The 12,189-nt window shown below is 41.6% G+C and overlaps 1 protein-coding gene across 2 annotated transcripts; it reads left to right on the plus strand.

Annotated features, from left to right (window-relative positions):
* Positions 1–5,550: 5,550 nt before the first annotated feature.
* On the plus strand, positions 5,551–11,347 carry LOC100283610 (shaggy-related protein kinase eta). 2 transcript variants are annotated; one of them, NM_001156511.2, is made up of 12 exons: positions 5,551–5,864; positions 6,574–6,663; positions 6,762–6,821; positions 6,902–7,174; positions 7,280–7,354; positions 7,438–7,494; positions 9,285–9,425; positions 9,537–9,587; positions 9,690–9,785; positions 9,857–9,940; positions 10,545–10,646; positions 10,837–11,347. In NM_001156511.2, the coding sequence occupies exons 1-12, from the start codon at positions 5,760–5,762 to the stop codon at positions 10,930–10,932; spliced, it is 1,230 nt and encodes a 409-aa protein (NP_001149983.2). In that variant the 5' UTR covers positions 5,551–5,759; the 3' UTR covers positions 10,933–11,347. The 2 variants fall into 2 exon arrangements, with proteins under 2 accessions (NP_001149983.2, XP_020408962.1); XM_020553373.3 differs by lacking the exon at positions 5,551–5,864 and adding an exon at positions 5,901–6,262 and having other exon boundaries at positions 10,837–11,333.
* The last annotated feature ends 842 nt before the right edge of the window (positions 11,348–12,189 follow it).

Consider the following 12,189-nt stretch of genomic DNA (forward strand, 5'->3'; position numbering starts at 1 on the left):
GGGCCGCTTTGAGAGGCGTAATACCCTACTTCCTGGGGTGGCTCTGTATGTGTGGTGTGTTACAAGTGGTGTCTCTTGAATGGAGAGGGGCTAATGACATGAAAATGATGGGGTTCGCCCTGGGCCTTATATACACGACCGTGGAACACTCCCTACGTACATGGTGATCACATTCTTCTAGCATATCTCCTAGCTAATAGCGAACTAACTTAGCTTATCTTAAGGAAAACCCGTCGACTCCATCCCGATCTGTCCCGACATTCGAGGGTGCCGGGCGCGGGGAAAACAGATGGTTCCTTGAGATTTTGCGTGATCCAACGGACGATCTGGGCATGAGCCCATTGCTTTCTTGGGTTGGCCCATTTCACTTGCAGTCTTTGCCTGACCCACGACGAGATGACCTTATGGGGCAACTGGTCTGTGGACCCATGCAAGGGTCTTTCGCCTTCTAGTGGACCCAGGGGATATCTGTCCCCCACACAATCTGGTTGTGAAATTTGAGTGAGTCCCAAACCATTGACTTCCTCTATAAGAATATTAAGTCATGAGTACATATCATTTGCATTCTCATTTGCAAGCATTTCAAAAGAATTTAATTTTTTCATGGCCATATGATATCTTTCCTCACACTCACATTTGGTTCCTTCATGTAGAGCACAAATATCTAACCACAAATCATGAGCATTTTTGTGATTTCTAACTCTATTGAATACATCCTTGTAAAGACCCCTAAAAAGAGTGTTTTAGCCTTTGAATTCCATTTTTCATAGTTGTACTCATCACCCACAAGATTTGTGGCATCTCTAGGTTTAGGGAACCCTTGGGTGGCGGCTTTATAGACTCCAATGTCTATAGCCTCAAAATAAGCTTCCATATGAATTTTCCAATAAGGAAAATCGTCACCATAAAAAACAGGAGGAGGTCCATCCCCGCCGGACATCGTTACTCTAGCGGTTAAGCTAAACTAGGAGCAACAAGGCTTTGATACCAATTGAAAGGATCACGGTGCCCAAGAGGGGGGTGAATTGGGCTTTTCTAAAATTCCAACAGAAGTTAAACCCTAAGCATGAGCCCAACTTCATCCAAACTACTAGCAATAAGTAAATAGTACTAGATAAACAACAACCCTAAGTCATTACTACAAGTACTAGCTAAGCAATTGCATAAAGTAAAATGCTCAAAGTAAATGCGGAATGTAAAGTAAGGGCAAGAAGACTCCTCCAATTTTTTTGCAGAGGTATCGAAGAGTCGGCACTCTTTCCTAGTCCTCGTTGGAGCACTCGCGCAAGGGTATTGCTCCACCTTGGTCCTCGCAAGAACCAAGTGCTCTTTATGAGATGATCCTTTGCTTCTCCATCACGGTGGATCCCTCACGACCGCGTACAATCTTCGAGTCGGGTCACCAACAAGTCCTCTGGGGTGATCACCGAACTCCAATCGCCACCAAGCTGTCTAGGTGATGTCGTTCACCAAGAGTAACAAGTTATAGACTTTCACTTGACCAAGAGAAGCCTAATGCATATGGTGTGTGCTCTAGGTGGCTCTCATGTGCATTAATGAGGTCCTAACATGGGATTATGATTTTCTTAATCACCTCAATATGCTTTGTGGGCTTGCAATGCACTAGTAATAAATACAAGTGTATGTGGGCAGCAAGACCCTAAATGTGGCTAGTAGAGAGGGTATAAATACCCTCACCAACTAAAACTAGCCATTATTGTGGCTTCTGCGCATGGGTGCACCGAACAGTCCGGTGCGCCATCGGTGCGCCAACGGTGCGTAGCCAACGGCTAGTTCTGACAACTAGCTGTTGCTCTGACGGTGCACCGGACAGTGAACAGTGACTGTCTGGTGTGCCACCTCGTTCTTCTGAGCTTGATGTCGCTGGAACTCCTGGTTAAGCTTCTTTATCTAGTCTTCTAATTCCTTACGCTCAGCGGCCGATAAATTAGTCAGCCTTGTGTCGCTATCAGGGAAATGCCGTTGTGATCTTTGAGGTTGACCATCGTGGCCGATCTAATAGATCTAAACTTAGTCATCCCTAGCAGAGTCGCCAAAAACTATGTTGGTGCCTTTTTGGGCAAACACTAATGACCCCTAGATCACCCTCAGGGCTACTTTGGGAACCTCAAATCCCCTTCGGGATTAGAGGGGAATGAGGTGGAAATGAACTAATTTCCTCTCCAATCCCCTTCAACCCCGAAGGGGAATTGGGTTTCCAAACTAGCCCTCACATGGAGTCCAGGCCTTGGGGATGATCTCTTGGTCCCACTCACGGGGAGTCGAGACCTCGGGGACCTCTCTACGCAGTGTCAAACGGTCCAAGGTAGTTCATCGAACCGTCCGTAGTAGGGCGGTGGACCGTCTGCGACGACGCAGGGAGCTCTCAGGTGAACCTAGATCTCGCCTCCCGGGAGGGACCCCGTCAGGGAGGAAAGATCATAGGATTGCTTTTGGATCGACAGGCCACCCAAAGCGGTGTTAGGCGACGTAAAATCGAAGAGCAGTGAAGATAGAAGGCAGGAAGCTATAACTAAGGCTAGGCTACATCTACTTTTAGGGCATGAATAATAAATAAGGTAAAGTAGATTGGTTCGATTGGAATGTGTTTGATGGTTCTCAATCGAACGTGCCCTTTTATATTTATTGAGGGAGGTCTGGGTCCGTTCCTAGGTGTTCCTCAACAGAATCTACGTGATTACACTACCGGAATTTGGCTCTTTGCCGAGTGCCAAATTCTTTGCCGAGTGTTTTATTTCGGGCACTCGGCAAAGAGCTCTTTGCCGAGTGCCACGCAAAAAACCCTCGGTAAAAGAAAACACTCGGCGAAGAAGCTCTTTGCCGAGTGTTTTATTTTTAACACTCGGCAAAGAGTTTCTTTGCCGAGTGTCTTTTTTTGACACTCGGCAAAGAGCTCTTTGCCGAGTGTCACAAATACAACACTCGGCAAAGAGCTCTTTGCCGAGTGTTTTTTCTCCAACACTAGGCAAAGACAATTTAAAAATCACATTTTAAAGTAGTAAATTAATTCAAATGAAAAAGTTTTCAACTACAAATTTGTATAACTCATCATGATGTACAATTTATATATTGAACATTTCTTCATATGACAAAATAAAAATAAATTTGTTCATAAAACCTATATCTCTCTCGTAGTTTATGAAACTACGAGAGAGACGTATAGAATTTGTGCATATTGTTAGAACCATCATCTGAGATAAACAAATTACCAAACAACCAAAATAAACTTTGTAGATCTTGAGAAGTTATAGAAGTTTATAGTTGACAACTTTTTCATTTGAAGTCATATTGTCAACGAAAACTACGTCTGAATTTAAAAAATTTAAAATTTGAATTTTGAAAACGACTTCGAAAGAAAAAACCACCAACATGAAAGTTGTAGGTATTGAAGAGTTATGAAACTTTGTAGTTGACAATGTTTTAGTTTGAAATCATCTTGGTATGCAAAACTATGTTTGAATTTTGAATTTTTCAATCTGTCTCGGATGGAAAAACCACCAAAATAAAAGTTGTAGGTCTTGAAATGTAACGAAACTTTGTAATTGACAATTTTTTGATTTGAAATCATCTTATCATTGAAAATTTCGTGTGAAGTTTTAAAATTTAAAATTCAAATTTTATAAACGGTCTCGGATGTAGAAACTATTAAAATAAAACTTTTAGATCTCAAAAAGTTATGCAACTTTATAGTTGGTCACATTTTCAAATGAACTCATTTAGTGCCTTAAATAATCAAATTACTCTCGATTTATTATAGTACATGGGGAATGGAAACGTAATATAAACATAATTGGTGTAGTAGTGTAGTGGTATAGGAGGGTATGCGCGAGAGAGAGGTTGCGAGTTCGAATCTCACCATTTACAAAACATATAAGTTTGATTCAAAATAATAGTAAAAAATGATAGGGCAACGGTAAGGTAATAGGGTAGGGTTGGAGAGTTGTTCCTATAATTTAAAAAATGTTTTGCTGTTTTTTTTAATTTTTTCGATTCTTAATTTGCCGAGTGCTTTTTGACACTCGACAAAGTCTTTGCCGAGTGTCCGAAAAAAAACACTCGGCAAAGAACCCTTTGCCGATGAAATCTTTGCCGAGTGTTCTTTGCCGAGTGTAAAATAGCCTTTGCCGAGTGTCTTAGACACTCGGCAAAGAACGCGATTCCGATAGTGTTAGTTGATAAGCACGTATGGAAAAAGGGATTATCTCACCTGATCTGATCTAAACGAGGACAGTCTAGGCTAACCTGCGGACCGTCCGGGGCACAAATTGTCTGGACCACATGGCCGGACCGTCCGGACGTGCCTATATACTAAGTATGGTGCTGAACAATAATGATATATTTAATAATTATAATTGATATTCAAACATTCCATATGAAGAGGAGTAAACTAACCAAGCACCCTAATATCGAGTATATTGATCACGCAAGCTGGAACGGCGTGCCATTTTATATTCTGTGACGTAGTGGGTCCCACCTGCCGAAGTGAGCGAGAGCATATTATGTGACGTAGTGGGTCCCACCGGTCGAAGTGAGCGAGAGTGGTAAGTGGATACCTCGAACTTGTATACCATGCAGGTTTTACCGGATATAGGAGTGGGTATAGGATAAATTCATTACTCGTGAGTACGTTAATAGATACAATATTTTACTCATCAGGTAGACGGGTACGAATATGTGTATGTATCACCCATACTCGCGTACCCATATAATGCACCTCACCGATATATAATCTACTCAATTAAATATATATAAATATATATTAGCTAAAAATATGATCAATTTGTATGTTTCCTCATTATTAACTATTTTTCTTCTTTTATTTAATTTATAATTTTAAATACGTCAATATTAATTAGATATATGCTATTTAATATGTGTTTAGCTAATCGGGTGTTAGTTACTCGACAAATTTTTTTTAATTATGCGAATATAGGTATTTTTTGATGAGTATAATTTTACCCAACCATCTCCAACAGCTTACCGTACCCATATATATATATATATATATATATATATATATATATATATATATATATATATATATATATATATAGTGCAAAACAGTGTTTTTGGTGAACATATGAGTGAAGTGCTGTATATTGCACCCATATGGTCACAAAAATACCGTTTTCCACTGTTTTTCACAGTACATTGTAATGCTTGTAGAGTGTAGTTTGAATATGGTTATGATTACCATTTTCATCGTTTTACGCTATATATTGCAATATTTATAAATTGTAATTTAAATATGGTACGAGTATGGAGATGATCTAACCCATTTCCATCTCCGGTGGAAAGCCGTTTTGCAAGGGGAGATTCAAGTGCCAGCCGGACTGACACATTGACCATGTCCACATCCGGCCTCCTCCACTGCCAAATCTCATTCTTCCATACCATACTCCTCAAATTACAGATACAGACATATAGGGACCCATGTGTAAAACTCTTGCAGCGCTAACGACACCGGTACGGTATTCTCGAAATTCTCCTGTCCTTGCCTACAAAATTCCTCATTCTCGTAGCAGCGTAGTGGGTGGCGGTCTGGCGGAGGACAGGAAGGAAAAACAAGGCGAAAAAGGAGGTTCGGGGCGGGTTCCATGGCGCTGCCTTCCTAGCCCAGCCGCCTCACCAACCTCCCTCCTCACCGAGGAGAGACCGAGGCGCCAAGAGAGAACAGGACACTACGAGAAGAGGAGGTTCATTTCCGCGTCGTCTCCGCCAGCAGCCCCACCCACCACATGGCAGCCATGCCGGGTGGGGCCCACGCCGCCGGCGCCGCGGACCAGATGCAGGTGGACCAGCCGCTCCCCGCTGCGGCCGCACACGGCCCCGCGGACGCCAAGGTGAGCGGGTTTCTCCCCCTTTTCCGCCGCTGGCGTGTGGCTCCGGCGTCCCGGAGCGGTCGCGCAGGCCTACCGGATCTCTCCGCTCCGGCCCCGGCGTCGTGCTTGGTGGTTCACTGGTTCCCTCGTTTGACCTTCCGTAGATCTGCGGCGCGCGAGGCGAGGCTAGGTCTAGCTACGTGCCCCTGCTGCGCGATTTTCTCGTGGGAGAAGAAGGAACGTTGCTTAGCGGGGAGGAGATGCACTGCCTTCCTGGTCCTTGCGTGCGCGCTATGCAAGCTTGTAGCCGCCCCATGCTTCCTCCATACCGGTTGGCTTTAGCATGCCGGCTTGGGTCGCCTTTGCATACTGGTGTACTACGTGATCACAACTGTGTTCCAAATGGGGAATTAAACTAGGTAATTCTTTTTTAGATTTTTATGGCAGTTAATCTCGCTCTCCTGTTCAAGCCATGGTGTGGCTAGCAGGTTTGCGATGTATGTTTTGTCTTGTGGCGATTTCGGTTTTGTTTGAGGATAAGGATTTTCTGAATTGTTGAGTTTCCATTTCTAGCAAGCTTAGTTTATGTAAATTAGCAATAGTTCGGTACTTTGGTGGCTTTACTCCCCAATTCTACTATCTTGTGCCCCAGTCCTCAGCATTTTAAACATGGATACCATGTTTCGGCTATGTGCTACCACCTTTTCTTATGGATTTTACTCTGTAACAGCATGCTGGTTCTATGATTGAAGGGAATGATCCAGTCACGGGTCATATAATCTCAACAACCATTGGAGGGAAGAATGGAGAGCCTAAAAAGGTAATTTTTAGGGGACCAAAAGTTATAGGACATTATCAAATGTTAGGCATACAGCTATATCTTTCCTAACTTGGGTCATGTGCTTTTCTCCTTCTTAGACTATCAGCTACATGGCAGAGAGAGTTGTGGGAACTGGATCATTCGGAATCGTCTTCCAGGTACAGTGATGGTTGCTTTGCTATAAACCTTCCTAAGATTTTTTTTGTTACCTAATGGTATTGTCTGCTTCTACATTTAGGCAAAATGTCTGGAGACTGGTGAGACTGTTGCTATCAAGAAGGTTTTGCAGGACAAGCGCTACAAGAACAGGGAGCTGCAAATCATGCGATCCATGGATCACTGCAATGCTGTTTCCTTGAAGCATTGTTTCTTCTCCACCACAAGCAGAGATGAACTTTTTCTTAACTTAGTGATGGAGTTTGTTCCTGAGTCACTACATCGTGTGCTGAAGCACTACAGCAATATGAACCAGAGGATGCCGCTTATTTATGTTAAATTATATACCTACCAGGTAAGAAGTCATTTATACTCTTTTGGAAACTTCTGCTACTGCTTACTGTTAAATTTACAGTAGATTGGATGTGATTTTATTTTTTTCCTTGGTCCTTTTATGCAGATATTTCGAGGTTTAGCCTATATTCACACAGTACCTGGTGTTTGCCACAGGGATGTGAAACCACAGAATCTTTTGGTATGTCCATATTTTATAATTTGGTGTCACAATATCTTAGTTCATAGTTAATCTGAATCTGATAGTCAGTTCATTCATTATAGGTTGATCCATTGACTCACCAAGTGAAGATATGTGATTTTGGGAGTGCCAAAATGTTGGTAAGTTAATGCAAGTCCTGTAGCTTTTCTACAGATAGTATCATATTTTTGGACGATGTAGTACTAATTGATGAAAGTTGGGCAGGAGTAAATAACAATCTAGAGTTGTGGCAGAAGACTCTAGAGTCTAAAAGTTTTAGACTTAGTAGAACTAAAACCGAATACATGAGATGTAACTTCAGCACTACTACACATGAGGAAGAAGATGTTTGTTTGGAAGGTTAAGTAGTGGCAGGAAGGATGACTTTTGGTATTTAGGGTTAATGCTACAAAGAGATGGAGATATTGATGAATATGTTAACCATAGAATCAAAGTAGGGTGGAGGAGGTGGCGCCAAGTATTTAGTGTTCTATACGATAAGAGGGTACTACAAAAGCTAAAATGCAAGTTTTATAGGACGACAATTATACTTGCTAAGTTGCTATGTTGAATAGTGCAGGATGTTGGCCTACAAAAAGATGTCATGTTCAATAGATAAGTGTTGTGAAAATGTGTATGTTGCGTTTGATTTGTGGCCATACAAGAAGGATCGAGTCCATAAACTATGATATACGTGATAGGTGATAGGACCGGGGTAGCACCAATTGAAGAAAAACTTATCCAACACCAATTGAAATGGTTTGGACGTGTCCAACCGAGACCTCTAGAGACACCCGTGTGTAGTGAATCGTAAGACACGATAGTAATAAGAAGAGAGGTAGGAGAAGGCCGAAGTTGACATGGGAAGGAACAACGAAAGGAGACTTAAAAGGACGGAATATATCTAAAGATTTAGTCTAGAATAGGAGCAAATGGAAAACAACTATCCACATGGTTGAACCTTGATTTGTGGCTTTTGTTGGTTCAACTCTAGCCTATCCCAACTTGTTTGGGACTAAAAGGCTTTGTTGTCATTGATTGTTCTATAGAAGGCATAACAATGCAGTTTGATTTGCATACATCGTTTTTTAGTGATGAAGTAGCTTCTTTTTGTTATTGTAAAAGTTTTTATTGAGAATTCTTTACATACCACTAAATAGATGAAATTCCTTTATGAGGATCTGTGCACTCCAATTTAAGTATGTGCTTAAGTGGCACAAAAGGGATGAGAGAAGAATCCAGTGTTCCACTTGGACTGCCTCCTCTTTTGCTGCCTCTTTAATGCGAGCCTATTTGTGTAACAAAAAAAACTCCGTCGGTAGGGGAAAGACCGCCTCCACGGTATTATATTAAGAAGCTCAATCGGAGCCCCGACCGAGAAAGATCATGAAAGCTGGCTCCCGTGCATTATAAGGGTCTGCCTTCTATAGGCTAGATTTTTACTCGTGCTTTGAGCCCTCCCAGTCCCTACACGAGGATCCGCCCCCATAACCCAATCCATCTCGTCAGCTAGCTCGGCTCGGCTCGTTTGCGAGCTCGAGCTGGCTCGTTTAGCTCGTGAGCCACAACAAAAAAAAAACAATATGCATATATATACACAACAATATAATTAATTGATAATTAATTCTAGACCAATTTAACACTATAAAAGAGTAATTATACTCACAATTTCACATACCACATCAATTCAACACCAAATTAACATAGTTCATCACTTATTAGTTAGGTGACCTTTTTTAAGCTCAGCTTGAAATTCGCTCCCACTGGGATTCGGACTCGGGACCTGAAGAGTGCTACTCAGACCACCTAACCAACTCAACTAAAGGCCCTTTCGCTTTGTGTAGCATAGTTTTGTTGCTTTTCAAGTTTCTGGATATATGGAATATATATTTTACTCATTTTAATTCTAGTTAATTCACAATTTGATCAGGTCAAAGGTGAAGCAAACATTTCATATATATGCTCACGTTATTACCGTGCTCCAGAGCTCATATTTGGGGCAACCGAGTACACAACATCAATTGATATTTGGTCAGCTGGATGTGTTCTTGCTGAGCTGCTTCTTGGCCAGGTTAGTTTATCTTCTCTGTTTTTCCCACAGATTTCCTGTGGTTACATTTACATATCCATCTGGGCAGCAAACTTAGAACTAAACACATTTTTGTTAAAATGATTTTATCAGCCTCTCTTCCCTGGCGAAAGTGCTGTGGATCAACTTGTTGAGATAATAAAGGTACTTGGTTGTTCTGCTGACTGCACTATATTAGTTCTAAAGAAATGTGTTAAGTAGGGTTTTTCTATTTCCATGTATTGAATGGATTTGCTTTGCTGACAGGTTCTTGGTACTCCAACACGTGAGGAAATCCGTTGTATGAATCCAAACTACACCGAGTTTAGATTTCCTCAGATCAAAGCTCACCCATGGCACAAGGTATGCAAAATTTATTTATCACGTTATTCAATGATACATAACTTAAAACGAAAATACCTTTACTGTTGCAGATTTTCCACAAGCGGATGCCTCCAGAAGCTATAGATCTCGCTTCACGTTTGCTCCAGTACTCACCAAATCTAAGATGCACTGCTGTGAGTATTTTCTGCCTATTTGACTGATTCTAGTCAACTAAAGAAGCCTATTAATGATTGCAAAGCTTAGATATGACAATAATTGTTTTTTCCTAGTTGGTTGGTCATGTCGACCCGTCGCTTCAATTTTAGCTGTTAAATTTATATAACTGCCGATGATTGGATATGATGGTGCCATATCATTTTCCTTTCTATTCTCATAAATGATGTACAAGCCTTTACCTGATATCCTCCGTAGCAAGACAATGCTTCTCTTTATACCCAGCCAAAATGGACTTCTCTGTAAGCCCCAACTGTTAAAAAGGGACCATGAAGGTCTTATATTGCCTTATCTGGACTACCTTTGTCAAGACTCAAGAAGTCAGGAGGCTGTTAGCATTGACAGAGTTGGAAGCGTATACTGCTCTTAGCTGGATTTCAATTCAGCACTGTAATTCCTTGTGAAATTCTCTCCTTGGAAATGAAATTACTGGACTTGCATAACAGGACTTAGAGTGTCTTCTTTAAGAGGACAATGTTGTAATGCATCAACCATCAAGTCTGAGATGCCTAGCCTAACCAACTCCTGCTGTGATTTTATTGCTAATTTTGGTAGCTCTTGCAGCTTGAAGCGTGTGCACATCCATTCTTTGATGAGTTGCGAGAGCCACATGCGAGGTTGCCAAATGGACGGCCATTTCCTCCACTGTTCAACTTTAAACAGGAAGTAAGTAGTAGTTTCGAGACTGATACAGATTAATGCTTTGCATGTGCTTTACTATTAACAAACCAAAGCATGTGGGGAACTGTAGTTGCAATTGGTAATTCCAGCATGCATTCCACAATGTCACAAAACAGCTAAACGTAAATGTCTGTATATAAGTGAGATACCAACATTTTTGCCTATTAATTTGCAGCTAGCAAATGCCTCCCCGGAGCTCATCAACAGGCTGATCCCAGACCATGCTAGGCGGCATCTTGGGCTCACTTTATTGCCCACCGCTGGACCATAGGCGAAGGCTCTATGGTGTTTAAACCTTGCTCTTTCTGATTCTTCGTTGTGCCATAGGCAATTCAAGGTGTAGAATCTGACCATTATTGGAAAGCCAAACACGAGCTGGCGCCAATGTGTTGCATAAGGAGAGGCGGTATGTTCGTGCAGCCAGCCTTTTGCCGCCTGTTTTAATGCAAAATCTGATTTTACTTAAGCAGTGTGAGGGGAAGTGGGTTGGTGTATTGTTAAGCTATTGAAGGAATTCAATCCCTGGTATTGTATTACTTTCTCCAACGTTAAATGTTGTAGTTCGCCTGTAAGTGTTCCACATCGCCTGTTATCAGTCCGCAATCCTTCGTGTAAATGTTATTAATGAAAAAAATACATCTTGCTATGTTACCGATCGACTCATTCCAATCACATTCCGTCCTGTTGCAAACAAATTCTTGTTTTCATTGTCAGTCGTGCTGATCGGGAATTGTTTCCAGCATCTTCCTGCAAGGAAGTGTTAATTCTGAATGGTTGTACCACTTCCGTTGCTATGAGTTCTTAACTTCTTTGTTATGATCTAATCCTGAGTGAATTGTCATCTTAGATTTCTGAATGGTTGTTGTACCACTTCCGTTGCTATGAGTTCTTTAACTTTTTTGTTATGATCTAATCCTGAGTGAATTGTCATCTTAGATTTCTGAATGGTTGTTGTACCACTTCCGTTGCTATGAGTTCCTTAACTTCTTTGTTATGATCTAATCCTGAGTGAATTGTCATCTTAGATTTTTCATCGGATGGCATGCATCTAGTGCAAAGGCAGAAGAGCCAACAAAGGTATATATAATTGGGGGAATAAAAGACCGGTGAGGGCGAATGGATTCTGTGGGCTACAGCCTACTGGCAGTGGCGTGGTCCATTGGCGATTGATTCTGTTCGTTAGTAGGCCGCCATTTATTCGCTTTATTTTTTTCGCGACGCCGACACCGTGATACGCTCAGTTTTCTGTCTCAACGACATTTTATAGTGCCGTTGTTTTGTTCCTTGTAAAGGTTTCTTGGGTTCACACTGGCTCTATGGTCCGGTCAATAATCACGGTACTGGCAGGTTGAAATTCAAAACGAACAGCGCTTGAAAATAGACCGGTACCTATTTAATTGAAGTGTTTTGGTATCTGATTATTAGCATAACCATTTAGACTAATAATGTTTACTGTACAACGGACTACAGAACAGTAACCACCATAAACTGGACCTACCACACGACACACGTGTCAAGTGACTGAAAG

The sequence above is a fragment of the Zea mays genome, chromosome 5, assembly GCF_902167145.1.
Source record: "Zea mays cultivar B73 chromosome 5, Zm-B73-REFERENCE-NAM-5.0, whole genome shotgun sequence".
In the NCBI taxonomy this organism is placed as follows: Eukaryota; Viridiplantae; Streptophyta; class Magnoliopsida; order Poales; family Poaceae; genus Zea; species Zea mays.